Genomic DNA, 27,980 nt, shown 5'->3' on the forward strand with positions numbered 1-27,980 from the left:
TTTTATTTTTTACAGTTAATTTTGAAATACTGTCAAAAACTGTAAAATTACAGAAAAAAGCTAATTTACAAGAAAAATAGGGAAAACAATTTATATATCCTTGTATCCTGTAATTTAAAGGAAATCTAGTATTTTATGGTATATTTCTTCAATAAATCTGACAGAAAATGTATGTTTTTTTACAGATTTATTTTACAGTGTATATTCATTTTACATATTTAATCTCCGAAGAGACGCCATAAACCAGTTTCCGGTGAGGGCAGGTAGAGAGAAAAATGCCAAGCTCAGTTTTCAGAGCACGGTCGATATTTAACTTCATGAGAGGGCATGCCCACCAGAGTTTGAATCGACCAATCAGAGGTTCTTTGTCCACTCAACAGCTAATTTGCATCTTTATGACCTCCTGGCAACTTTACAAAATACCAGTCCAGATTATTACATAAACAGTATAAAATGTTATATGATCACACAACATATATCAACAAGGAGGGAATCAAGAGACAAACATTTAGGTACCAAATATGCCAGGTTTGAATCGCTTTAAGTCGTGATTCATTCAGATGTTCGAATACAACAAAGCCTGAATCAAACCTGCATATTTACCAGTTACTGATGATTTAAAATGACAAGAGCGACAACATATATTTACAGAAAAAGGACAGTTTAGTGTAGTTTTGACACAGAAGTGTCTATGGGTCAACTACAGGTCGTAAGTTCCAGTTGGGCCCTAACAGAGAGACTTTTCACACGTCCTTTGCTTGCTTTGAAGCTTAGGAGTCGTAAATATCCCATGGAGAAACAAAAGGTTATCAACACTTTTGGGTGGAGAACCAACCTAAATCTAGGCCATCCTGGAGCCAGGTCTGGGTCTGGTCTTTGGATGTTGGTATCAAGAAACCAGGACAAAAGGGAGGGGGGCTCTTCTTTTAATGATCCAGACACAAGATCCAACAATTTGGCTATGCCAGGCTCTACACATGTAAGGCTGCATGGACAGCCAGAGAGTTTGCCCAGAACAGTTTCATTCTGTCGCCAACCTTAAATATTTAACAATTGTGGTCATGACATAAACATGGTTTCACTCCAGTAACTATAGCTTAACCATGCAATTTGGAGCAAATGATTTTCAATGTACAGACAAATCCTGATTACTTTACTGTAAACAAAACTTAATATACTTAATTTTCCTAGTGCACTGTACAGAAATTATGTGTTCATTGCTTTGCAGAATTATACACTTCTTTCTTGTTTTGAATTTAATGAATTGTACCAAACTGTTAAATGGGAATGTTTAAAGGGGTGGTATTTTGACTTAAAACTTGTACATTTGTAAACAAGCATTTCTTAAAAAAAAAACGTTCACGTCAGTTTGAGTGTCACAAACATTAGACCAAAATACAACCAACCGAATATTTAGAACTGAATCAGATGTTTAACTAACATCTTTAAGACTTAAATATCAATGTGAAATAAAAGAAACGCCTGGAGCAGTGATGTTCATGTCAGTTGTAAGAGTTTAGTGTGTGGTCTCTGTGTGTTCACAGGAATCTGTCGTACATTAAGATCTTTAACGTGGGAAGCAGGTTTCTGGTGAATCAGGTTCAGGATCACATTCAGAGCCGTAGCGTCTACTACCTGATGAACATTCACGTCACTCCTCGCACCATATACCTCTGTCGACACGGAGAGAGTGAGCTCAACCTTCGGGGACGCATAGGAGGCGATTCTGGTCTCTCGCCGGGGGGAATGAGGGTAAACCACTGGCTGTACATCATCCCTCTCATTACACAGCTACGTACCACATTAGTAAATTATGTAGAATATTTGATTAGGTCATTTAAAACGAATTATTACACAGCTCGTTGGAATGCTTCATTCTGATTGGCCAGATTTGCAGGTTCGTTATTCCCAGATAACAACTCTCAACTTTATTTTATTTATTTATATAGTGCTTTTTACAATTTTCATTGTTACAAAGCAGCTGTACATAAGACATATTGACTATAAGCAAAACAATTAAAGTTGTACCTGCAAAAACAAGAAAAAGTTGAAAACACAGAAGACAGACATACCCACATACAAAACACTCCACACACACAATATGCACACGTACTAACACACATAGACACACACACACGGACGAGCACGCACACACACACGTACACAGACAAGTACGCACACACACACAGACATGCACGCACGCACACACACACGCTCAGTGAGAGCACACATTTAAGATAAAGGAGAGAGAAGCACAGGTCAAATATAACAGACTATAAATTCCTATATGCAATATTAATTATGTAAAACTTTAAAATTCTAAAGCAGCCCCCCTGGCCAGGCAAATAGTGCAAAAAACAGTGTGCAAACGGTGGCAAGGAACCCAAAACTCTAATCGAGAAAAAAAACCTCAGGAGAACCCAGGCCCAACCAGGGGATTCCAGTTCCCCTCTGGCAAAAGCTGCTGCCTCTGCACAAGCTCCAGAGAGCTTGCACAACAAGGCTAAATAAAATAAATAAACTTACTAATAAGGTAAATTATAGTTTAAGATTATCATTAATAATCTAATAGCATTTGAAATTTTGTGGTGAGGACGTGTCAGGTGACCGCGTCCTTCTTTATCCAGCTCTATCATCTCAGCTCTTGTCAGGTCGCCACTTCCCATTCTCCGCTCTACAATCAGGTCTGGCCATGAACTGCATCCTGCTCGCTGTGGTAACCTTGGAACAATGAGACAAGACTGGTTGAGAGTAGATTACTGTTCTGCACTCTTTGATGCAACAAGTACATCAGTTGTGTTTTTGGTTCCGGTTGATCTAACTAATGCAGCCTAAACCCTCAGAGGATTTATATTATGGAAGAGTAGTGTATGCAAGATTAAAAAGATGCGTCTTTAGTCTAGATTTAAACTGACAGAGTGTGTCTGCCTCCCGGACAGTAAGACTATTCCAAAGTTTAGGCGCTAGATAGGAAAAGGATCTACCACCTGCACTTGATTTTGGAATTCTAGGTATTACCAACTGACAGGACGCCTGAGAGCGTAATGCACGTGAAGGACTGTAATACAAAAGGAATTCATTCAAGTACTGAAACCATGTAGGGTTTTATAGGTAATAAGTAAGATTTTAAAACTAACCTCTCCAAACTAACAACACACGGTAACCTGGATGTTTTTAAAAGTTTTTTTTTGACAAATGAAATATAAATATGTCTTTTAATAACATATATGACATTATATTTACAAATGATTAAACCAAATTACCTGTTCATGACATTTGAACGCCATTTCTTACCTTAAAACCGAAAGTAAATGTCTTTTCCTCACGGAAGGTCTGCAATCAGTAAAAGTGAGCTAATAAAATATTTCAAATTCACATTTCACGTCCAGTTTTTTCTCATGTGGCAAGTAGCCGTGTAATAAGCGGGATAATGTACAAGCAGCCGGCTGTTATCGCAAAATAAGCCCCTTCAGTGCGATACAAGACCCTCCGCTTCAAGACCTGCTCACACTGTCGGGGATTATTTCTGCCATAACAACCGGCTGCCTGGACATTATCCCTTACTTAAAACCTTCAGTGAGAAAAAAACTACAGACTTTAAGGGCACTTTGGAGAAGCACCAGGTATCAGTCTATTTGGAACCAACTCTCTTTGATCTAGGCGATGCCTAAGCGAGGTCTGCAAAACTCTGGTAAGGGGGAAGTTTTATGACATGATATGATCCCCGGCCACAGCAGTTTAATAACCACATTTAATAGAAATGTCTGTAGAGTCTGGCATTGCCCAATGTTGGACCCAGATGACTCACATATGAGCTGTGTCAGTTTAAGCGGTTGTATAACAAATCTTGGCAACCAGGTGCTGTTTTTTTTAGCTGTGCATGTTGATGTTTGTGTCAGTTTGCTGCTGTTCTGGGCGAGTACATCCGAGGTCAGTGTATCCCTGACCTGAAGATCTGGACCAGTCACATGAGAAGAACCATCCAAAGCGCTGAAGCCATTGGTGTACCTTACGAACAGTGGAAAGCCCTGAATGAGATCGATGCAGTGAGTCTGGCCAGTATGACATTGACTGTTGTTGTGGGTTTTGACTGTGAGATGATGAGATACTATTGTCATGAAGTGTGTGTCTGCAGGGTGTGTGTGAGGAGATGACGTATGAGGAGATTCAAAATCATTTTCCTGAGGAGTTTGCACTCCGAGACCAAGATAAATACCGCTATCGCTATCCAAAGGGTGAGGTGAGTCACAGCTCTCTGATTGAATGAACAAATCACGTGACAGGTGAATGATGCTTTTGGGTATAATGAAACATGCTGGTATTTGCCAATACTTGTGTCTGATTTGCAGTCGTTTTGTAAGCATTCATCTTTACTCATACTGAATGTTCATCTGCTAATGAAAGAGCTCATGCCATGCTATTACTTGATGATCCTGAATCAAACTGAGGAGCAGTTCCGTTGACACACGTGTCAATAAAAGTTTAGTAAAAACTATGGAGAAATGCTCTCAGAGTGCATTTACTGTACACGACAACAATGTCGTCAAAAAATGTAAACACTTTTCTTTGCATTGTGAGAAAACGTTAAATTACACACAACAGTAAGGCTTTTCACACTGCGCTTTACCCAGGTTATCTTTACTCTAAACCACTGTGAGGGGTCTGCTCCAGGTTGGAATCGAACCCGGGTCTCCCCCTTACAAAGGCGTTGATTTTACCAACTGAGCTAATCTTTTGCTTTTAATCAATCCAAGAGCAGAGGCAGCAGAAACAAGGAGTCAAGGATATTCAGCAAAAGGTAGTCTTTACTTACAAACAAAAGGATAATAAAGGTAGACTACAGAGTCTCAAAAACAATAGCTTGACACCGTCGTTACTTCCTGTAAATCACTGGTAACATAGGCTCAAGACTGAACACCGAGGCATGGCACAAGCCAACTTAAATAGGGTTAAACAGGTGTGGTACCTCAGTCTTAATTAGTGTGGCATTCGGCCTGAATCTGGAGAGAGGCACCCCCTATCGACTGGGAGGTAAACAACAGTTCAGTGTTGGGTTCTTACAACCTCACTTTTAACCCTGGGTAAACTAACATTTCACACTTGTTATTTTGAAGTGGGGTTATCTCTGCATTTGACCCAGGTTATGAAACCCTATTCTAAAGCAGTTGTGGTGCTGAACGTGTGGAGTGTGAAATGAAGCAGGGGTAGACTGATATGACCAGATGCTTAGCAACAGAGAGCCAATCAAAAACTGAACAGCGCTTACCTCATATCACAAGCTGTGTACAGTCACAGGTCACAGAAACTCTGCATGCTTTGTAAACAACAGTTTTTTTATGTATTTGAGTAAATAATGTCTAAGAAGGCTTAAAACTGCAAAAAGCATATGCAAAACGTCATTTTTTCTCGGATGCTGAGAATTTAAAGTGACCACGCACTGTTTTATTGTGCGATATCATTGTCATGAGATAGCATTGTCATGTCAGCAGCCAAATCATTCTATAGCCAAAGACTGGTTGCCCACTGCAGCTTAGCAGGGCTGAGCCTGGTCAGTACCTGGATCAGAGACCTCCTGAGAAAGCTAGGTTTCTGCTAGAAGAGGTGTTAGTGAGACCATCAGTGGGTGCTTACCCTGTGGTCTGTGTGGGTCCTACTGCCCCAGAATAGTGACGGGGACACTATACTATAAAAAGCAAGTCTTTCGGATGCAATGTTAAACTGAGGTACTGACTCTCTTCAACATTTCTCACATTATCACAGTTTATTCTCTATAGTTTAGTAAATGGTCATTAAACGTGACAAGAACTCAGAGTTAAACTGTCAGAACAAATTCATCTTGATAATGTCAGGTAACTTTGATAGAAAGGTATGTATGGATTAGGTTGAATAGCTGTCAGATGTTAAATTTGTTCACAATTAGATAATACCAATTACCAAGCAATGCTTCATTTTTAGGTTTTATACAAGGTTTTAAACAAGGACATAGTACTATAACTGCTACCATGTCAGATACCAATGACATTATCACTGCACTGGGTGATGAAAAATCATGTGCTGCACTCTTCATTGACTTATCCAAGGCATTTGATTCTGTGAATCATGATCTTTTACTGCAAAGGCTCATAGTAGGTGTAGGTTTTAGTAACACAGCGGTAAAATGGTTCTCAAACTATCCGAATAACAAAATGTGTGTCTATAGATAATTATACCTCGACTCCTATAATAGTGAAGACAGGAGTTCCCCAAGGATCAATCTTAGGACCAGTCTTATTCTCTATTTATATAAATGAACTTGATAAAGGATACTATTATTTATACTATGGCTTCAACTTTAAAAGTGGCAATGGACTCCTTACAGAATGCTTTTAACTCAATTAAGACTTCTCTAGATGATTTAAAATTAGTGCTGAATACTAAAAAAACTAAATATATGATTTTTACACGGTCTAGATCTTCTCTACATGATTTCAGGATTAAAACTATAAATGGTATACAGCTAGAGAGGGTTGCATCTTATAAATATCTTGGTATTTGGCTTGATGATAAGCTGACTTTTAGTTCTCATATTGATAGCCTTTTTAAAAATTGAGACCAAGGATAGGTTTTTATTTTTGTTTAAAAAAAATATCCTTTGTTGTTCAGAAGCATTTAGTAGAAAGTACTTTTCTGTCAGTCCTGAATGGAAGAAAAATAGTGACAAATGTGCTTGAAGCAAAAAGACCAGCTGAATAGCATTAACTGAAAAAAGTGCATTGTATAAACAGTGCTCGCATTTTAAGGTTCTGCAATTCAACATGGTTGCATACCATTTACCATTTAAAAATTCAATAACCAAAATTCAGTTTCACCTTTTAAATTTCATTTAAAAAATTGAACTTGTTATAAAATACAAGCTTTAATATTCGGCAGACAATTTTCAGTCCATATTATTTCGGTTTAAAAATTCGCTTCCACAAATTCAGTGGGTCAAATTTGACTTGAAATTCAAAGTTTTACATCCGGGAATCCCAGGAGAAGCAATAGAGCGCCGATTCCGCCAATGCATGATCTCTACCTGCTGCCTGACCGCTTCACCAGCAGAAGGTGCAAGTCGCTTCTGACGAAGACCAAAGCAAGAAATGATACTTTTTATGTTTGCAGCACAGTCCACTCATCTGCTCGATTAAGTGAATTTATTTGATCTCATAGATCTCTTCTTATGCATCATCAAGAAAAAATGTATTGTTTCTTGTACTGGCAGCTTAGCTCACCACTATCAGCCCTGGAACGGACATGGAGCACGGGGACAATTCCAGGTGGCCTGGAATCAGTGGACTAGTCATACATTTATAATATTAATTTAATTATTTAAATATCCTACCCGATCTACTAGTACTGCCTATCTATAGTAAGAGTTTATGTTTGTATTTGGCTTGCTATTTATACGCATTCATTACTTTTTACGTGCATATGATTACCCCCGTGGTTAAGATGGTGTGGGTTAAGTAGGTACGTATGTACATGAACAGTGCACGCAAAACACATGCGTATCATATGCACGCAAAAGATCATTTCTGTAGCTCGCCAAATACAAACATAAAATCGTGCTTTTGGTAAGCACTATCTTAAGTCATCAAATAATGGTTTGAGTTTCGGGGATGAGAAAAAATGTATATGTTACAGTGAATTACTGAATCATACTGTGTATTGAGTTTTTAAAATAAAATAAGCTAATTGCATGAAGCTATTTGAATGACACATGCAATGGTATCTGATTAAATGTGCCAGAAAACAAGACAACAAGATTTTAAAGCATTACATTACACTGCGTTCCAAATTATTATGCAAATGATATCTTTCTCTGGTTTTCCTAATTTGTCGATGCAAATGACAGTCAGTATAATTTTCAAGTAATCAACAGTTAGGGTACATTTGGAATTTTATTGAACAAACCTCCCACTGACAACAGTATTTATTTAAAAAATGAAAAACTCAAAATGCACTGTTCCAAATTATTATGCACAACAGAGTTTGAAAACATTTCATAGGTTGTAAAAAACTGAAAATGGTCATTTGTTGAATTTGCAGCATTAGGAGGTCATATTTACTGAAATCAAAAGCTATTTCAATCAAAAACATCCTAACAGGGCAAGTTACATGTTAACATAGGACCCCTTCTTTGATATCACCTTCACAATTCTTGCATCCATTGAACTTGTGAGTTTTTGGATAGTTTCTGATTGAATTTCTTTGCAGGATGTCAGAATAGCCTCCCAGAGCTGCTGTTTTGATGCTAACTGCCTCCCACCATCATAGATCTTTCGCTTGAGGATGCTCCAAAGGTTCTCAATAGGGTTGAGGTCAGGGGAGGATGGTGGCCACACCATGAGTTTCTCTCCTTTTATGCCCATAGCAGCCAATGACACAGAGGTATTCTTTGCAGCATGAGATGGTGCATTGTCATGCATGAAGATGATTTTGCTACGGAAGGCATGGTTCTTCTTTTTGTACCATGGAAGAAAGTGCTCAGTCAGAAACTCTACATACCTTGCAGAGTTCATTTTCACACCTTCAGGGACCCTAAAGGGGCCCACCAGCTGTCTCCCCATGATTCCAGCCCAAAACATGACTCCGCCACCTCCTTGCTGACGTCGCAGCCTTGTTGGGACATGGTGGCCATCCACCAACCATCCACTACTCCATCCATCTGGACCATCCAGGGTTGCACGGCACTCATCAGTAAACAAGACTGTTTGAAAATTAGTCTTCATGCATGTGTGGGCCCACTGCAACCGTTTCTGCTTGTGAGCATTGGTTAGGGGTGGCCGAATAGTAGGTTTATGCACAACTGCAAGCATCTGGAGGATCCTACACCTTGAGGTTTTCGGGACTCCCGAGGCACCAGCAGCTTCAAATACCTGTTTGCTGCTTTGCAATGGCATTTTTGCAGCTGCTCTCTTAATCCGATGAATTTGTCTGGAAGAAACCTTCCTCATTCTGCCTTTATCTGCACGAACCCTTCTGTGCTCTGAATCAGCCACAAATCTCTTCACAGTACGATGATCTCGCTTAAGTTTTCGTGAAATATCTAATGTTTTCATACCTTGTCCAAGACATTGCACGATTTGACGCTTTTCGGCAGCAGACAGATCCTTTTTCTTTCCCATATTGCTTGAAACCTGTGGCCTGCTTAATAATGTGGAACTTCCTTCTTAAGTAGTTTTCCTTTAATTGGGCTCACCTGGCAAACTACTTATCACAGGTGTCTGAGATTGATTTCAGTGATCCAAAGAGCACTGAGACACAATACCATCCATAAGTTTAATTGAACAATATAAAATTAAATGTTTACGACACTTAAATCCAATTTGCATAATAATTTGGAACGCAGTGTAGTTACATAACACCATCACATTAAACTTAACATTTAATTTCAAATAAAACATTTTATTTCGGTTTAAAACTAAATAGGAAAAATAGCAATAATTATACATTTTAAACAAACAATAGTAGTAGGCTAACTGAAATAGTAGTGCAAACAGATTTTTCATCAGAACGTAAAATAATCTGCAATATAAATAACAGTCTTTTCTTAAAAACGTAATTGTAAAATATTTAGTAAATGTAGGATATAAATGTAACTTAAACAAACGAATAACTACACCACGTAAAAGAGAAATATCAATGGACATAATTATGCCTACTTTTCATCTGAAATCTCTGAGGTCAGAACACAAACAAAATAAAGCCAATTATAGCCTATTACAAGGGCAAAATATTGATTTTGACATTGGTGGGGACATAAATAAAATTGGTCTGCAGAGTCGCATTATCACAAAAGTTTAGTGCAGTTTACTTGACTTATTTAAACAGTATAATATTTTAAAGCTTTTTTTATATTTAACCTTATTAATGTTACACAAAGTCAAAAACAACAAATATACAACAGGTCCATTTTATTTTATTTGTTTTTTATTTTTTACTTTTTGTGATGCCAATGAAAATTCTGGCAGGGCAAATAACATGTACTTTTAAAATCACGTTTTTAAGCCTAATCACATGTGACCCTACCTCTGCCTCTTCACCTTGGCTGCAGCTTGGCAAGGCTGCTTCTGCCACCTGATAAAATGACAAAACTGGTGGTGCATGGCATCTGAACAATTCAAAGCTCTCACTTTAAACAAACACTTAGTAACTATACTGTAGATTGTCAACCTAACATTTGTCACAGTACTGAATCTCACAACTAACATACTACTATGTCATTATTATCATAACTATTGACCTCACCTGTGACCCTGCCTCACCACAACATGACAGGACTGCTTCTGTCACCTGACCTGACAAATTAAAGCATTAATGCATTTCATATGAACACTGAGGAAAACATGGCTTAGACATGTATAGATTACTAAAATTATTAAAATGCCATCATTAAACATTTGAAATTGAGAAAATGTTCTGGGACTTGGCTTACTTTGGTTTGTTTTAAAATAGCTCCGAATGTCTACTTTTCTTTTCTTGCTTCCATCCTCAGCCTCACTTCAAAAAGCTTAATTATCACACGCACGCACACACACACACAGGTTGACTATCCCCGTGGGGACAGTCCATAGGCGTAATGTTTTTATACTGTACAAACTGTATATTCTATCCCCTATCCCTAACCCTAAACCTAAAGATCATAGAACACTTTTTGCATTTTTAGATTTGTAAAAAATATTGTTCTGTACAATTTATCAGCTTTTTTGCCCCTGGGGACCTCAATTTTGGTCCCCACAGTGACACGAGTCCCCATGTGTTGGTGTGTATTCAGGTCAGGTCCCCACCGGGATATACAAACATGAACACGCACACACACACACACACACACACACCCGCGCACACACACACACACACACACACACACGTCCAGTTTTTATATCAGGTTCATGATTCACATTATGTTGTTGCCTAAAACATAACCCTCACACAGAACACATGAGCTAATAACTAGATTACACAGAAACATGATTTGCATCAGATTTATACGCATTTTTTAACTAATAAAGACATATGAAACAGTCGATTGTCATGCATTGGGAAAACACTGTCCTTGACTCAATATGTGAGGCAACTTGTCCCATATTTCGTCAATAAAATTGTTGATAAGAATGTTTTTCTCCTCACCGGTAACCTGAATAAACATGCACATAGCTTTGTGTTGACAAAGCTATGGCGCTTCGTTCAAACGAAAGCAGCCTACGTCACACGTTAGCGAGAGAAGTAAAAGCCAATCATAAAGCGACCTGGGTTAGAGAGGCGGGACCAACCTGTTCTCACTCCCGACTCGTCATATATTTACGCTCGGTCAGCGCCCCACGGCGTCACTTTTGAACGCGAAGGGTTCCCCTTTGGCGTCGTTTTTCGACAAACAGTGAACTGCGTTGCTGTTTTCTAAATGCTCCACACCGAGATGGGTGCAATTCTTAGCATTTCAAAATTATTTATGGTTTTAATGTTTTGTAGCACCTAACCCCAACCTCACCCTAAACCTAACCCTAACCACTTCTCAGCCATTTAAAACACAACATGCGAATAAAAGTACAGTCACAGGTATTTATTGCACAAACTGACCAAAAGCATTACAAAATATAACAAACAACTTGTTTCGAAGACCTGTTTGCACCAAAGCCGTACAATAACTTTACATGAAGATGCCGTGCGTGTCCGTGAATGCATGAGGTCGGCACCCATTTAAAAATAAACCGGAACAGCTAGATGCAGTCGGTTGCGGGAGCCAATACCGTTTCCCGTTTAAAGCCAACGAAATGATGCGATCGGTCACGAGATACGGGAGAGCCAATGGCATCGAAGCTGACGTAACTTCCTCTGGCGGCAAATTTTGAACGTCGTTCTTCACTGGATTTTTACCGGGTGAACCGGCTGTTGCTGCTGGACTTCTCCGAGCCGCCAGAGCCCGCTGCCCAGCTCTTCCTCGAGCCGGTCCCATCCGGTCTCCCAGAGTGTCCCGAGCCAGTCCCGTCCGGCCTCCCAGAATGTCCCGAAGCATTCCCAGAATCCCAAAGAAAGCCTGAACTTCCACCCACCCAGCTTCCCTCTCCCACCTCCTCATTCCCTGTCAGTATCACCACTCCAGCCGCTGCATCCTGCCAGTCCCTCTGCTCACCCTCAGCCAACCATCGGTGGTGTGGGATCGCCATGGGCTGCCAGTCTCCATCAGCTTCATGGCTGGAGGATCCCTCGTCTCCGTCCTCAGCCTCTGTGTCCCTTATTCTGTCTCGGCCTATCGACCCCTTGGCTCCCTCTTCTCCACCGTCACCCGGTCGTCCACCAGCTTCACCAGGCTCCTTCGTCCCTCCGGTTCCGCCTTGGTCGGTCGTTGAACCGCCATCGCCTCTGGACTCCACTCCTCTGGCTGTGCCTCGTCGCTGTGTCCCACTGGCTCTGTTGGGCTTCTCCCTCCCTCCAGCTACACCTTGGTCCTCAGTTGCTCCGGCTCCACCGCGGACTCCCAGATCTCCGTCTCCGCCTTGGTCGCCTGAGCCGTCGGTTCCACCCTGGCACTATGGATCCTCGCCATCAGCCTGCCTCTTCGGCTCTCTGTCTCCGCCTCAGACTCCACCTGCGTCGCCTCTGTCAGTCGGCCCCCTGAAGTCGTCTGCTCCTCCTCCTCCATGTCTCCGCCCTCCATCGGCTCCTCCATGGGTCCCCTTTCAGACTGTGGCCTGGGTCCCAACTGGCTCCTCCTGCTCCGGCTCCCTTCTGTCGCCATCGTGGCTTCTTCCACCTTCATCACCACATTGGTCATCTGCCTGCCTTCACCACCTGTCGTCACCTGAGGTCCGTCCCCCTCCTGAACCCCCACCCACCCTCCTCTGTTGGATCTGTTACGGCGCGAGGTCGCGTCTTTTCGGGAGGGGGCATATTGTCACAGTCCACCGTCTGCCCTCACTTACCACTGGACTACGCTTCCCATAATCCTTTGCATCCGTCTCACCTGATCCCTATCATATGGACATTACTAATTCCCATCTCCTGTCTACCCCTCGTTATCTATCTTATTTAAGTTCTCTCCTTAGTTCAGTTCTTTGTCTGGTATTGTTTATGTAAATGGTGTTGTGCTTGTCTGTGTCTTCTTCATCCTGGATAATATTAAAAGAATATAGGATTATCTACGTCTCTCGAGTGTTCCCTGCACGAACCGTAACATTGGGAGTGTACGCATTCAAATCAGAGCATTTGTCAATAAGCTCCTAGTTGAGATCTCAGTTATTTGACCGCTTCAAACACAATACATGTCCTGTAAATGCTGATGATGCATAGTATTTATGTGAACACGATGTGCTGAAGTAAAAAATAACTTAATTCCTTCAAGCCAGAGCAGGAAACCAAAAATGAATGAAAATGTTGATGATGCATAAGGAGAGATCTATGAGAAAAAATTAATTCACATAATCGAGCAGATGAGTGGACTGAGCTGCAAACATATAAAAAGTATCTGCATTTCTTGCTTTGGTCTTCGTCAGAACCGACTTGCACCACCTGCTGGTGAAGCGGTCAGGCAGCAGGTAGAGATCATGCATTTGCGGAATCGGCGCTCTATTTCTTCTATTGGGATTCCCGGATGTGAAACTTTGAATTTCAAGCCGAATTTGAACCACTGAATTTGTGGAAGTGAATTTTTAAACCGAAATAACATGGACAGAGAATTTTCTTTTGAATATTAAAGCTTGTATTTTAAAACAAGTTGAAATTTTTAATGAAATTTAAAAGGTGAACTTTTATTATTGAATTTTTAAATGGTGAAACTGTGTGTGAAATGTTTCCATTTGAAAAATTCATATCCTAAATATGCAACCATGTTGAATTGCAGAACCTTAAAATGCAAGCACTGTTTATACAATGCATTTTTTTTCCAGTTAATGCTATTCAGCTGGTTTTGCTTCAAGAACATTTGTCACTATTTTACTTCCATAGTCCTCGACTATGGTGATATAATCTATATGCATGCAGTCTTGAATATTTTGAAAAAGCTGGATGTAGTTTATCATGCTGCTTTACGATTTGTTACTGGTGTAACAAGTGTGTAATAAGTGTGCGTACACTATGGACTTCAATGGACTTCACTATGCTTTAGAAGAAAAAACATATGTTGATTTTTATTTTAAAAGCGTTGTTGGGTAAATCACCACATTATATATCCAACTTGTTGACATATTGTACAAAAATGTATAATACTAGGTCAACAGACAATTTTTTACTTAAGGTGCCAATGCCTCGCACAGAACTAGGTAGATCTGCTTTTTCCAATTATGCCCCATATGTGTGGAACGGGTGTCAAAGGGTCTTACATATGGAATCTACACCATCTCTTGCTTTGTTTAAAAACATTTTAAAATCTGTTTTTATGGAAAAGAGTACACATGGTTTTAACAGTTGATCAGGATTTTTTTTCTTTTGTTTGATTGATGATGTTTTTGTTTGTGTTCTATGTCCTTTGCTGCCTATCTTGACCAGGACTCCCTGGTGGAAGAGATATTGTATCTCAATGGGACCTTCCTGGTTAAATAAAATAAATAAAAAATGTGTTGGTGTAAAAAGGTCACATTAGCAATTAAATAAAAAAAAAAACACTTAAGCAAAACATGGTCATGTCAAAGTGTCTGGATAATTTGGTCCTAAAGTTTGATCAATTTTACTGGTAGTCCACTGTATGAAGGTTTTTTGGGTATAATATGACACAGTTGACAATATTTTGCTATCCTTACTTACATAAGTGAACTACAATGTCCTGCACCCATTAGAAAAAAAAGAATATCTGGTGTCTGAATAATTGTTGGTTTGGCTGTATATGCAACTAAGAATGTTAACTCATGGTTTAGTGATGTACAGTGTGAAACGTCAGGTTATGAATACCCAGGGTTATCTCTTAACACCTGGTAAAGGATTCTGTTTACCCGGGGTTTAGAATAACCTGGGGTTAACCCAGGTGTGTCCAGAGTCATTCCTGGAGGGCCAGTGTCCTGCAGAGTTTAGCTTCAACCCTAATCAAACACACCTGAAGCAGGTAATCAAGATCTTACTAGGCAGACTAGGGGTGCTTCTCAATATGCCTCCTCATTTCCTCGCTCCTCCGTCCTCCAACCTATAACCCCATCGAGCACAGCCATCTTTAAGGACATCTCAATTCTCTAAATGCACCAGGAGGAGGCGAGGATCGAGGAGGCTTTCTGCGGAAGTGTTTTATCCACTAAACGTGACGCGTATAAATTCTCCCCCCCTGCACATCGTCACATCTTTAGATGATATTCAAACACATATAAATGCGATAATTAAGCATTATATTATTGTAAATGTAGACCTATTTCAGATAGTATAGTTAATATTCATATAGTTAACATTTATGTATAACATATATTTGACATACCTTATATACATTTCTGAGCACTTTTAAGGATGTTTTTAACTTTATTTGATTGTAGTGAGGATTATCTATCGGCCTGTATGTATTTAACTTGTATTTAAATGTGTACAGTCATCATTAACTGTACATTAACATTGTAACATTAACACTTTATAATGACGCTTAAGAGAGCGAGGATATGAGATTTCACCTGTGTTAATCCCTCCGTCCTCACGTCTTTTCCTTGCTCCCTTCCCTCACATCATGAAGGGGTGGAGCTAAAACTAGTGTTCGTGTTTTAGCTACAGCAGTGCTTCCCAATTCTGGTCCTGGAGAAGCTCCAGCACTGCACATTTTGCAGATCTCTCTAATCAAACACACGTTTCACGTTCCTACTTACCGGCTTGTTACTGTAGTAAAGTTTCCAAGACCTCAGATGAGTTTGTCAGATTAGAGTAACATCTGTAATTTGCTGTGTTGGGGGTACTCCAGGACCACGACTGGGAAACATTCCACCGGGCCCATTCAGAGTCCATATAAATTCAACTGGAAACAGCAAGGCAAACAAAGAATGTTTGTACATCACACATTTAAAAGTACAAGTGTTTCCCAATCCTGGTCCTCGGGGCACCTCTCCCGGAATGCTTTAGATGTCTCTCTACATAAAATACCTGATTTATGGTTAACACAGTAACAACTATCTTTTTTTTTTTTTTTTAAAAGAAACAATCGTTTTTAAAAAGCACTGTGAAAGCCATTTTCAAAAGGCCCTCAGAATGCAAAAAAGGTTTTCTGTTTTTAGTTGAAAACATAGAATCGTTAGGTCATTCAGAACAATTCAACAGTGCACGAACATCTTCCACACAGAAGACTTGACGGTGTAAAGCAGATGAAAATTAACTGGATGACACGTGTGCATGTGTTTGTTTGTGTGTTAGTCGTATGAGGATGTGGTTCAGCGTTTAGAGCCTGTGATCATGGAGCTGGAGCGACAGGAGAATGTGTTGGTCATCTGTCATCAGGCTGTCATGCGCTGTCTGCTGGCATACTTTCTGGACAAAAGTGCAGGTAGACTTAATAAACATTTACGTTTAAACATTTATCCAAAGCACAAAGGAGGAAAAACACAGATTTTAACACTCAATACACTCACTGGACATTTGACTAGACAGCAGAAGGTTATTTGTGAACAGATTTCACTCCACATACATGTAAAAGGCAGGAATACACGACACATGTTTTAATAAAGCCTTCTGTTACCCCGCAATTGATTCCATGGTCTCTTCCTTATATATACATCACCGGCTGCTTTTCTTTTCACAAAAAAAACGAAAACAAAATGTTAGATTGCTGTCAGAGCTCCACTTCAGCGATGTTTACAACTGTTTTGTGGAGAATCCCTCGCTTTATACTACCACCAGGATTATATTAATACTTTTATTTTATTTTATGGTATTGTATTATATTATATCAACTTAATAAATAACAATAAAGTTCAGTAAGTACACAAGCTTAATAACCATGTATATAGTACTATAATGGTCGAATAAAGGTGCAAAAGGATTTGCAAATCATTGCACTTTAAGTTTATTTACTGTACATCTAACACCTCATTACAGAACTTCAGCTAACAGTGTAACTAATCATTGCAATTTTGGTTGCCTCGTCCACGACAACAATTTATGTAAGAAATTTACGGAAATATGCTTTATGGATAAATGAAATGATTAATGTATCCAGTGTTTACCTTTGATGAAGTGTTCACTGCAAATACAAGTGTATTATGAGAGCTGTTTCCCGTCCCTAGGGACAGAGGTTTTTAGGACGTTTATGGCACAAAATTCACAAATTCTTCACAAATTCTCTGTTTTGGTCAGGATACTGTAGAAGTATAGCTCAGGCCTGTCTCCCCAACGATTGGTACATTTTTTTGCACAACAACTATTGGTTATTTAATCTAAACAACAGAAATCACCCATTTTAACATGAGGGACAATGGCAGATTGCCTTCTTTTGCCCGTCAGCGGGGAGTCACATGAAAACGTCTTGGTTACAGATGTAACCTCAGTTCCCTGATGGAGGGAACGAGACGTTGTGTCGAACCGACAGATTGGGGTTTGTCTTGAGAACCTATCATCTTCTGAGTATTTAGAAAAGGCCAATGAAAATTGGCGAATGAAATTTGCATGCCGGACTCCTCCCCGGATGTCCGGGTATAAGAGGGAAGCCGGCGTGCTCATTCATTCACCTTTTGGTCTGAGGAGCCGAAGCATCCTCCCCCGACCGCTGGGGTGGGCGGCCAGCGTTGTGGCATGAAGGACACAACGTCTCGTTCCCTCCATCAGGGAACTGAGGTTACATCCGTAACCAAGACGTTCCCTTTCTGTCGGTCTCTCGACGTTGTGTCGAACCGACAGATTGGGGTTTGTCTTGAGAACCTATCATCTTCTGAGTATTTAGAAAAGGCCAATGAAAATTGGCGAATGAAATTTGCATGCCGGACTCCTCCCCGGATGTCCGGGTATAAGAGGGAAGCCGGCGTGCTCATTCATTCACCTTTTGGTCTGAGGAGCCGAAGCATCCTCCCCCGACCGCTGGGGTGGGCGGCCAGCGTTGTGGCATGAAGGACACAACGTCTCGTTCCCTCCATCAGGGAACTGAGGTTACATCCGTAACCAAGACGTTCCCTTTCTGTCGGTCTCTCGACGTTGTGTCGAACCGACAGATTGGGGTTCCTATGGAAAACGCCACAGCACTGAGCCGCGTCACAATCTCTAGCAGAGCGACGTTGACTGGCCTGGGCGAGTCAGACGTAGGCGCTAACGCGAAATTGTAACCTTCCAGTGGAGAGGAAAGGGGTCCCAGAGCTTTTTCGAAAAGATGGGAAGCCCCTGCCACAGGCCATCACGGGCGGAAACCTTAGTTCTCTAACCAGCGAGAAGCCGCCCGGCACCGTAAGGGCCACTGGGTAAGCATTATTCCCCCCTGGGGGAAAAACACTGCAGAGACCACTACCTACCGTAGGGAGGAATTAGTGGAGACACCATATGGTCTCACCATCACGGGAGAACTCATGGGAAAATGTGCGGACTGCAGGAGTAAACCGCAAGGTGGGAGTCCACCTAGGGAGGTCATGGGTTGCCGAGGTGGGAACCATTCATGAGGATACATCAGACGGAACAGCCCACGGAGGGGGGGTTACCACGTCTGGAGCACGAGGTCCGGTTAGAGCTATGTGGGAGATAACTGAACTGTTCCCCGGCCTAAGGGGGCAGGGCTGCTCTCCCCAGCCTGCCCCAAGGAAGGTGCTAGTGTTAGTGAGGAAGATGCCTGTTCTTTACCCAGTGGGGGAAAGAGGGGAGGTGTAATAGCCGCTGATCCCCCTAGAGGAAGGGGGAAGGGTCCTACTCATTGCCCTGCAGGACGCGGGCTGACACCGGTTCCGTGCGTAGGTATTAGAACCTCATGGAGTTGTTGGGCATAGCCCAACCCGCAGCTCTGCAGATGTCTGCTAGAGAGGCGCCCTGAGCCAGTTCCCATGAGGAGTGTGCCTCACTCCCAACGGGCAGGGGCGAATCGAGATCGGTATGCCATAACGACGGCATCCACGATCCAGTGCGCCAGCCTCTGTTTGGAGACAGCCCTCCCTTCTGCTGACTTCCGAAACAGACAAGAGCTGCTCAGAGCTTCTGGGCTCTGCGTGCGGTCCAAGTAGAGGCGCAGTGCGCGTACTGGACACAACACGGATAGGTTGGGTCTTCCTCCCCGGTAGGGAGCGCCTGCAGGTTCACCACCTGGTCTCTCGGGAGAGTGGTGGGAACTTTGGGCACGTAGCCGGGGCGGGGTCTCAATATAACGTGAGAATCGAGTTCCCGAGTTCTAGGCAATCTGTGGACATGGAGGGTGCTTGCAGGTCCCCTACCCTCTTGGAGGTGAGTGCCATCAGGAGAGCCGTCTTTATCAAGAGTGAGAAAGAGCGGCAGCTCCGAGGGGCTCGAAGGGGCCCGCCACCTAGGTCGCAAGAGGGTACGGAGCACGGATAAGGTGGTCGCCTTCTCGCGCCCCTTAGGAACCTAATGACCAGGTCGTGCCGTCCCAGAGGCTACCCTGCAACTGGGTTATGATGAGTGGCCGTAGCGGCTACATACACTCCCAGTGTGGAAGGGGAGAGGTTACTCCCCAGTCTCTCATGAGGAAGGGACAGCCCATTCCCGATCGAGCAACTCCGCGGGTCTTCTCGCCGAGAAGAGCACCAGGACGAGAAGAGGCGCCACTTATGGGCGTATAGCCGCCCAGTGGCTGAGGCCCATGCCTGAGTGACGTCCCAACTAGACTGGGGGTGGGTCACTCAGGATCTCCTCGTCCCGCCCAGACATGGAGTCCAGGTTCTGCCTGGGATGCCGTAACGTGCCCCTTCCCCTGGGGAAGCAGGATCTTCGCCAGGGGGAGCGGCCAGGGGGGGAGTTGTTGTCCGAGCCTTAGCTCCGAGAACCAAGTCCTGGTTAGGCCAATGGGGCGTAACTAGTACCACTTGATGCTCCTCTTCCCTGGCCTTGCACAGGACTTGTGCAATGAGGCTAACTGGGGGGAAGGCGTACTTCCGCTTGTCCCGCGGCCAGCTGTGCGCAAGGACATCCGTGCCGAGGGGTGCCTCGGTCATGGAGTACCAAGCGGACAATGGGTGGAGTCCGGGGAGGCAAACAGGACCAGCTGTGCCTGACCGAACTGCTCCCAAATGAGCCGGACTGCGCAGGGATGGAGTCGCCACTCTCCACGAGGCGTCAACTGACAAGAGAGCGCCTCTGCTGTCTGGTTCAGGACGCCTGGGATGTGTGTGGCTCGCAGGGAGCTGATCACCTGCTGACTCCAAAGAAGGAGGCGTCGGGCGAGTCGTGTTAGCTGCCGTGAGCAAATGCCACCCTGACGATAGATATACGCCACGGCAGCTGTGCTGTCCGACCGGACCAGCACGTGCTCCCATGCACAAGAGGTAGTAGCCTCCTCAGTGCAAGTAGCACAGCCAACAACTCTAGGCAGTTGATATGCCAACGCTGGCGGGGGCTCGTCCACCGCCCCGACACTGCGTGCCCATTGCACACGGCACCCCAACCCTGCAGGGAGGCATCTGTCGTCACCACGACGTGCCTGACCCCTGCCCTAAAGGGACACTTGTCTGCAATAAGGTCATGGGAGACAAGGGGGTTAGGGTGCGTCGGCTGATGACCATACGCCTGCTGCCGGTGTGCCACGCTCTCCAAGGAACCTGACTCTGCAGCCAGTGTTGGAGCGGTCGCATGTGCATCGACCCGAGGGGGACCACCTGTCCACCGAGGATGCCATGTATCCCAGGAGCCTCTGAAATTGTTTCAGGGGGACCGCTGACTGCCTGAAAGCTTCAAGCAGTTCAACACTGACTAGGCGCGCTCTGTAGTCAGTCGCGCTGTCATGGGGACAGAGTCGAGTTCCATACCGATTAAGAGGATGCTCTGCACCAGGGAGAGCTTGCTCTTTTCTCAGTTGACCTGTAGCCCCAACCGATCTAGGTGCCGGAGCACCAGGTCCCTGTGTGTACACAATAGATCTCGAGAGTGAACCAAGATGAGCCAGTCGTCAAGATAGTTTAGTACCCACACACCTCCTTCCCAGAGGGGAAGTAGGGCGGCTTCCACGACCTTCGTAAAGACCCGTCGAGACAGGGACACACCGAAGGTGAGGACCCTGTACTGATATGCCCGTCCCTCGAATGCGAACCGTAGGAACGGCCGATGTCGAGGGAGGATCGAGACATGAAAGTACGCATCCTTCAGGTCGATTGCCATGAACCAGTCCTGACACCTGACGGACGTCAGGATGCGCTTCTGCGTGATCATCCTGAAAGGCAGCTTGTGTAGGTGCCTGTTCAGAACACACAGATCCAAGATAGGGCGCAGCCCCCCGCCTTTCTTGGGGACAATGAAGTACAGGCTGTAAAACACGTTGAACATCTCGGCTGGTGGGATGGGCTCGATCACTCCCTTCGCCAGAAGGGTGGCGACCTCGGCCCAAAGTACGGGAGCATCCTTGCCTCTGACTGAGGTATATCGGATGCCCTGAAACTTGGGCGGGCGTGTGGCGAACTGGATCGTGTAGCCGAGACGGATCGTCTTCCCTAGCCAGCCTGACAATCTGGGAAGCCGGCCAGGCTCCCAGAAATGTGACAGGGGGACTAAAGGTTCGATCTTTTTCATCGTCCCCACGGGGGGTGGTTCGATGGCTAGCAGTACGGATTCCTTGCCGGGGGAGGTCCCCCGGGGAGGAGATCGGCTCTGCTGTTTTTCCTACCTGGCAACTGCGCAGCTCAACGCACTGTCTGACTGAGAGTGCTGAGGGCTGGTGTTTATACTCAACATTGCGCTTCGCCATGACGCAACGTCGAGTTTGCCATTCACCGTCGTGCAGAGGGTGGGAGCGGCTGTGATAACCCAGAGAGAGAGGAAACTCTCTTTTTTGAGAGTAAGTGGGCGCAAACCCCCCGGAGGGGACCAGCAGATGGTGAGATGGGGCAGGATCCGTCCCTATCCGATTTCCCAGCGATGTGGCTGGGGTCGGGCCCAATGGTAGCCTCGATCCCCCTGAGGTCTTCCCATGAGGGCCGCTTCTGCTTTCGCCATGGCTGCTGATGGGGCGATGGTCTCCTCTTCGCTGTCTCTTCCAGGGGGGCCGCCTGAGTGGGGGCGCCAGAGCTGGAGGGCGTCGAAGAGGACCAGGGCTGCTGGGAAGCAGACGGTGCACGGGACTCGACGGCCGAGGCGCGGCACGGGAGGACTGCTTCTTTACTGTCGAGAATTGCGGCTCGATAGTATCACCAACCAGCCCCCCCCCTTTGCGAGACGGGTGCGTCGAGAAAGCGGACCTTCTCGGCGTTACTCATCTGCGCAAGGTTCGGCCAGAGGAGTTTCTCATGGACCATAAGTGTGGACATCGTCCGACCCAGGGCCCGCGTGGTCACCTTGGTCGCCCATAGAGCGAGGTCGGTGGCGGCGCGGAGTTCCTGCATAAGCGCTGGGTCGGTCTTACCCCCGTGGAGCTCTCTCAACGCCCTGGCCTGGCAGGAGCCATAGCGTGAAGAGAAGAGGCAGCTTGGCCCGCAGCAATGTAAGCTCTCGACACCGGAGATGCCGAGACCCCACATGCTTTGGACGGGAGTCTAGGTCGAGCCCCCACAGGTGGCCGCCGCCTACGGGCACGAGTGCACCGCGGCGGCACACTCCACCTGGGGGACATCGACGTATCCTCTAGCTGTCTCAACCTCGAGGGAAGAGAGGGTGACAGAACTTTGTTTGATGTGAAACGTGCCAGAAAGGGGGCGTTCAAGGTCTTACTAAGTTCCTCATGCACTTCCGGTCAAACCCGAGGCACCATGTAGCCAGCCGCGAGCACTGGGAGAGGCAGTGCGGGCACTGCAACCCAACACTCACGGCGGCCTGGGAAAGCATGGCTGACATTTCGACGTCCGCTCCTTCCTGGGCTCGACCCCCCGAGGGAGGGAGCCTGAGGAATCGTCGGAGTCGGATGGAAGTACGTCACCCCCCGATGCTGCAAGACCTCATCTTCACGCATCGTGTCCGAATACGTGATTGAGGAGTAAGACGGTGGGACCATCTCCTGGGGGACGATCAGACGAGCGAGACGAGGTGCAAACGGTCCGTGAGCCAGCGGCTGGCGGATTATCGCTTACAGTAATCCTCATATCACCCTCGCTGCTAGCCGTAGCGGACGGCAGGGCTGTAGTCCTGCCGCCACGTAAAAGGGAGCAAACGAGGTGGTGGCTAAGTCCCGTGGGAACACAGCCACCCGTGACGCAACGTCTGAATCATCACCGCCCGCAGTGCGGGCAGGACGCATCCACAACGTCTGCCCCAGCATACTGGAAGCAGGCATCGTGTCCGTCCCCCTCCTCAATGAGTGTTTTGCACCTATGAGAACAGCGGGACAAGCCACGCTGGAGAAATTTGCTCTTTTAGAAAAGGAAATTTGCTCGAACACCTCCGGAACTGCCGAGACGCCCAGGGGAGAGTCACTGCAGGAACGGACCGTCCGCTGCACCACGTCGTAGATTCCAGCAGAAAAATGATCACCAAAGATCGTAGAGAAGCTCATCAGATGCGTAGGCTCTGAAGAACAAAAGGTGAATGAATGAGCACGCCGGCTTCCCTCTTATACCCGGACATCCGGGGAGGAGTCCGGCATGCAAATTTCATTCGCCAATTTTCATTGGCCTTTTCTAAATACTCAGAAGATGATAGGTTCCCAAGACAAACGCCAGTCTGTCGGTTCGACACAACGTCGAGAGACCGAGAGAAAGGGAACTATGGGTAGACTTTGAATCTTGAATTGTGGAAAAGTGATTGACTGAGCTCATGTGGTGTGTGTACATGTGCTGTTGTGTTTAGATGAGCTGCCCTATCTGAAGTGTCCGCTGCATACAGTGCTGAAGCTCACACCTGTGGCCTACGGTCAGTGCCTATAGTACAAAATCATTCTCACCAAATCTTTTTTTCAAAATGTCAAAGTAAATATCACATTAAAAAATACTGCATCAACAAATGTCATTTTAGGCATTAAAAACAAGGTGTGTGTGTGTGTAAATAGTCTTAAAAAAATGTTACGGAGGATAAGAACATCAGTCATGGACACTTTTCCCCCACTTTTTCTTCATTTTATTACACATGAATAGCAATGTTTTTGTCATTTGAGAACATCAGGTAGAACATACAGTATTTTTTCCAAATAAAAAAAATTTCTTTTCTTTTAAAAGAAAAAATATTTTATTTCTAGGCTAAAATTATTCTTGTGCAGGGTAGAGAAAACAATTATTTTAATTACAATCTTTTTTATGTTACTGAATTACACTATAGGTTTTATATTTAAAATAATTACTGCCATTATGTTTCTTGATAATGTGTAACCCACATTGTGTTCATTATTAGTTTGTTGTCTGTCCAGGCTGTAAAGTTGAGTCAATCTTTCTGAATGTTGAAGCAGTGAACACACACAGAGAAAGACCAGCGGTGAGTACATTAACACTCAAGAGCATTCTATAGTTAATCCAACTCAAAACAAAACATTTAGTCATCATTTACTCATCCTCGTTCCATTTTTGTCACTTTCTTTGACCTTCAGAACCAAAACACGGATTCTGAAAACATTGGTTCCCTTTCTGTTGGTCTCTCGACGTTGTGTCGAACCGACAGAATGGGGTTTGTCTTGAGAACCTATCATCTTCTGAGTATTTAGAAAAGGCCAATGAAAATTGGCGAATGAAATTTGCATGCCGGGCTCCTCCCCGGATGTCCGGGTATAAGAGGGAAGCCGGCGTGCTCATTCATTCACCTTTTGTTCTTCAGAGCCTACGCATCTGGTGAGCTTCTCTACGATCTGGGTGATCATTCTTTCTGCTGGAATCTACGACGTGGACAGCGGACGGTCCCTTCCTGCAGTGACTCTCCCCTGGGCGTCTCGGCAGTTCCGGAGGTGTTCGAGCAAATTTCCTTTTCTAAAAGAGCAAATTTCTCCAGCGTGGCTTGTCCCGCTGTTCTCATGGGTGCAACACACTCATCGAGGAGGGGGACGGACACAATGCCTGCTTCCAGTACGCTGGGGCAGACGTTGTGGATACGTCCTGCCCGCACTGCGGGCGGTGACGATTCAGACGTTGCGTCACAGGTGGCTGTGTTCCCACGGGACTCAGCCACCACCTCGTTTGCTCCCCGTTCCGTGGCGGCAGGACTACGGCCCTGCCGTCCGCTATGGCAAGCAGCGAGGGTGAGATGAGGATTACTGTGAGCGATAATCCGCCAGCCACGGCTCACGGACCGTTCACACCTCGTTTCGCTCGTCTGACCGTTCCCCAAAAAGACGGTCCGCCGTCTTATTCCTCAATCACGTATTCGGACACGATGCGTGATGATGAGATGTCTCTTGCAGCATCGGGGGGTGACGTACTGCCATCCGACTCCGACGATTCCTCGGGCTCCCTCCCTCGGGGGGTCGAGCCCAGGAAAAAGCGGATGTCGAGATGTCGGCCATGCTTTCCCGGGCCGCCGTGAGTGTTGGGTTGCAGTGCCCGCACTGCCTCTCCCGGCGCTCGCGGCTGGCTACATGGCGCCTCGGGTTTGAGCGCGGCTCCAAGCCGCGCCCGCCCCCAGTGCCGTGTTTACCGGAAGTGCATGAGGAACTTTGTAAGACCTGGAACGCCCCTTTCCGGCACGTTTCACGTCAAACAAAGTTCTGTCACCCTCTCTTCCCTCGAGGTTGAGACAGCTGGAGGATGCGTCGGTGTCCCCCAGGTGGAGTTTGCCGCCGCGGTGCACTCGTGCCCGTAGGTGGCGGCCACCTGGGGGGGCTCGACCTAGACTCCCGTCCAAAGCATGTGGTGTCTCGGCATCTCTGGTGTCGAGAGCTTACATTGCGGCGGACCAAGCTGCCTCCTCTCTCCACGCTATGGCTCCTGCCAGGCCAGGGCGTTGAGAGAGCTCCACGAGGGTAAGACCGACCCAGCGCTTATGCAGGAACTCCGCGCCGCCACCGACCTCGCTCTACGGGCGACCAAGGTGACCACGCGGGCCCTGGGTCGGACGATGTCCACACTTGTGGTCCATGAGAAACTCCTCTGGCCGATCCTTGCGCAGATGAGTAACGCTGAGAAGGTCCGCTTTCTCGACGCACCCGTCTCGCAAGGGGGGGCTGGTTGGTGTTACTGTCGAGCCGCTGCGGCCCCGCTCACCCCCCGCCCGTCGGGGGGCGCGAGACCCGCACGCGGCCTCCCCCGGAGGGTTCTCGACAGTAAAGAAGCAGTCCTCCGTGCCGCGACTCGGCCGCCTCGGCCGTCGAGTCCCGTGCACTGTCTGCTTCCCAGCAGCCCTGGTCCTCTTCGACGCCCTCCAGCTCTGGCGCCCCCCACTCAGGCGGCCCCCCCTGGAGGAGACAGCGAAGAGGAGACCATCGCCCCATCAGCAGCCGCGGCGAAGCGGCCCTCATGGGAAGACCTCAGGGGGATCGAGGCTACCATTGGGCCCGACCCCAGCCACATCGCTGGGAAGTCGGATAGGGACGGATCCTGCCCCGTCTCTCCATCTGCTGGCCCCCTCTGGGGGGCTAGCGCCCACTTACTCTCAAAGGAGAGTTTCCTCTCTCTCTGGGTTATCACAGCCGCTCCCACCCTCTGCACGACGGTGAACGGCAAACTCGACGTTGCGTCATGGCGAAGCGCAATGTCGAGTATAAACACCAGCCCTCAGCACTCTCAGTCAGACAGTGCGTTGAGCTGCGCAGTCGCCAGGCAGGAAAAACAGCAGAGCCGATCTCCTCCCCGGGGGACCTCCCCCGGCAAGGAATCCGTACTGCTAGCCATCGAACCACCCCCCGGGGGGACGATGAAAAAGATCGTACCTTTAGTCCCCGTCTCATTTCTGGGAGCCTGTCCGGCTTCCCAGGCTGTCAGGCTGGCTAGGGAAGACGATCCGTCTCGGCTACGCGATCCAGTCGCCTCACGCCCGCCAAGTTTCAGGGCATCCGATATACCTCAGTCAGAGGCTAGGATGTTCCCGTACTTCGGGCCGAGGTCGCCACCCTTCTGGTGAAGGGAGTGATCGAGCCCGTCTCACCAGCCGAGATGTTCAACGGGTTTTACAGCCTGTACTTCATTGTCCCCAAGAAAGGCGGGGGGTTGCGCCCTATCTTGGGTCTGTGTGTTCTGAACAGGCACCTACACAATAGCTGCCTTTCAGGTTGATCACGCAGAAGCGCATCCTGACGTCCGTCAGGTGTCAGGACTGGTTCATGGCAATCGACCTGAAGGACGCGTACTTCATGTCTCGATCCTCCCTCGACATCGGCCGTTCCGACGGTTCGCGTTCGAGGGACGGGCATATCAGTACAGGGTCCTCCCCTTCGGTCTGTCCCTGTCTCCACGAGTCTTTACGAAGGTCGTGGAAGCCGCCGGGGAAGGAGGTGTGTGGGTACTAAACTATCTCGACGACTGGCTCATTTTGGCGCACTCTCGAGATCTGTTGTGTACACACAGGGACCTGGTGCTCCGGCACCTAGATCGGTGGGGCTACAGGTCAACTGAGAAAAGAGCAAGCTCTCCCCGGTGCAGAGCATCCTCTTTCTCGGTATGGAACTCGACTCTGTCCTCACGAGCGGCCCCGCTCACCCCCCGGGGGGGGGGCGCGAGACCCGCGACGAGGAAGCCCGCACCCTCGCGGCCTCCCAGAGGCAGCGCGACTGACTAGCGCGCCCGATCAGTGTTGAACTGCCTGAAGATCAGACAGTCAGCGGTCCCCCTGTAACAAGAGGCTCCTGGGATACATGGCATCCTCGGCGGGGGTGGTCCCCCTCGGGTCGATGCACATACGACCGCTCCAACACTGGCTGCAGAGTCAAGTTCCTTGGAGAGCGTGGCACACCGGCAGCAGGCGTATGGTCACACGCTTTTCTGCCGACACACCCTAACCCCCTGGTCTCCATGACCTTCTTGCGGACAGGGGTCCCCTTTGGGATGCCTCCCTGCAAGGTTGGGGTGCCGTGTGCAACGGGCAAGCAGTGTCGGGGC

General features: G+C 46.3%; 1 protein-coding gene across 1 annotated transcript in view; it reads left to right on the forward strand.

Annotated features, from left to right (window-relative positions):
• The window catches only part of LOC130545565 (6-phosphofructo-2-kinase/fructose-2,6-bisphosphatase-like), a 48,067-nt gene that overhangs the window by 12,273 nt on the left and 7,814 nt on the right, over positions 1-27,980 (forward strand). The window contains exons 8-13 of the mRNA XM_057320154.1: positions 1,545-1,752; positions 3,900-4,046; positions 4,136-4,240; positions 16,324-16,453; positions 23,818-23,880; positions 24,371-24,435. Coding sequence (XP_057176137.1) covers positions 1,545-1,752; positions 3,900-4,046; positions 4,136-4,240; positions 16,324-16,453; positions 23,818-23,880; positions 24,371-24,435 — 718 coding nt within the window. The remainder of the gene's footprint in view (positions 1-1,544; positions 1,753-3,899; positions 4,047-4,135; positions 4,241-16,323; positions 16,454-23,817; positions 23,881-24,370; positions 24,436-27,980) is intronic.

The sequence above is a fragment of the Triplophysa rosa genome, linkage group LG21 (assembly GCF_024868665.1).
Source record: "Triplophysa rosa linkage group LG21, Trosa_1v2, whole genome shotgun sequence".
In the NCBI taxonomy this organism is placed as follows: domain Eukaryota; kingdom Metazoa; phylum Chordata; class Actinopteri; order Cypriniformes; family Nemacheilidae; genus Triplophysa; species Triplophysa rosa.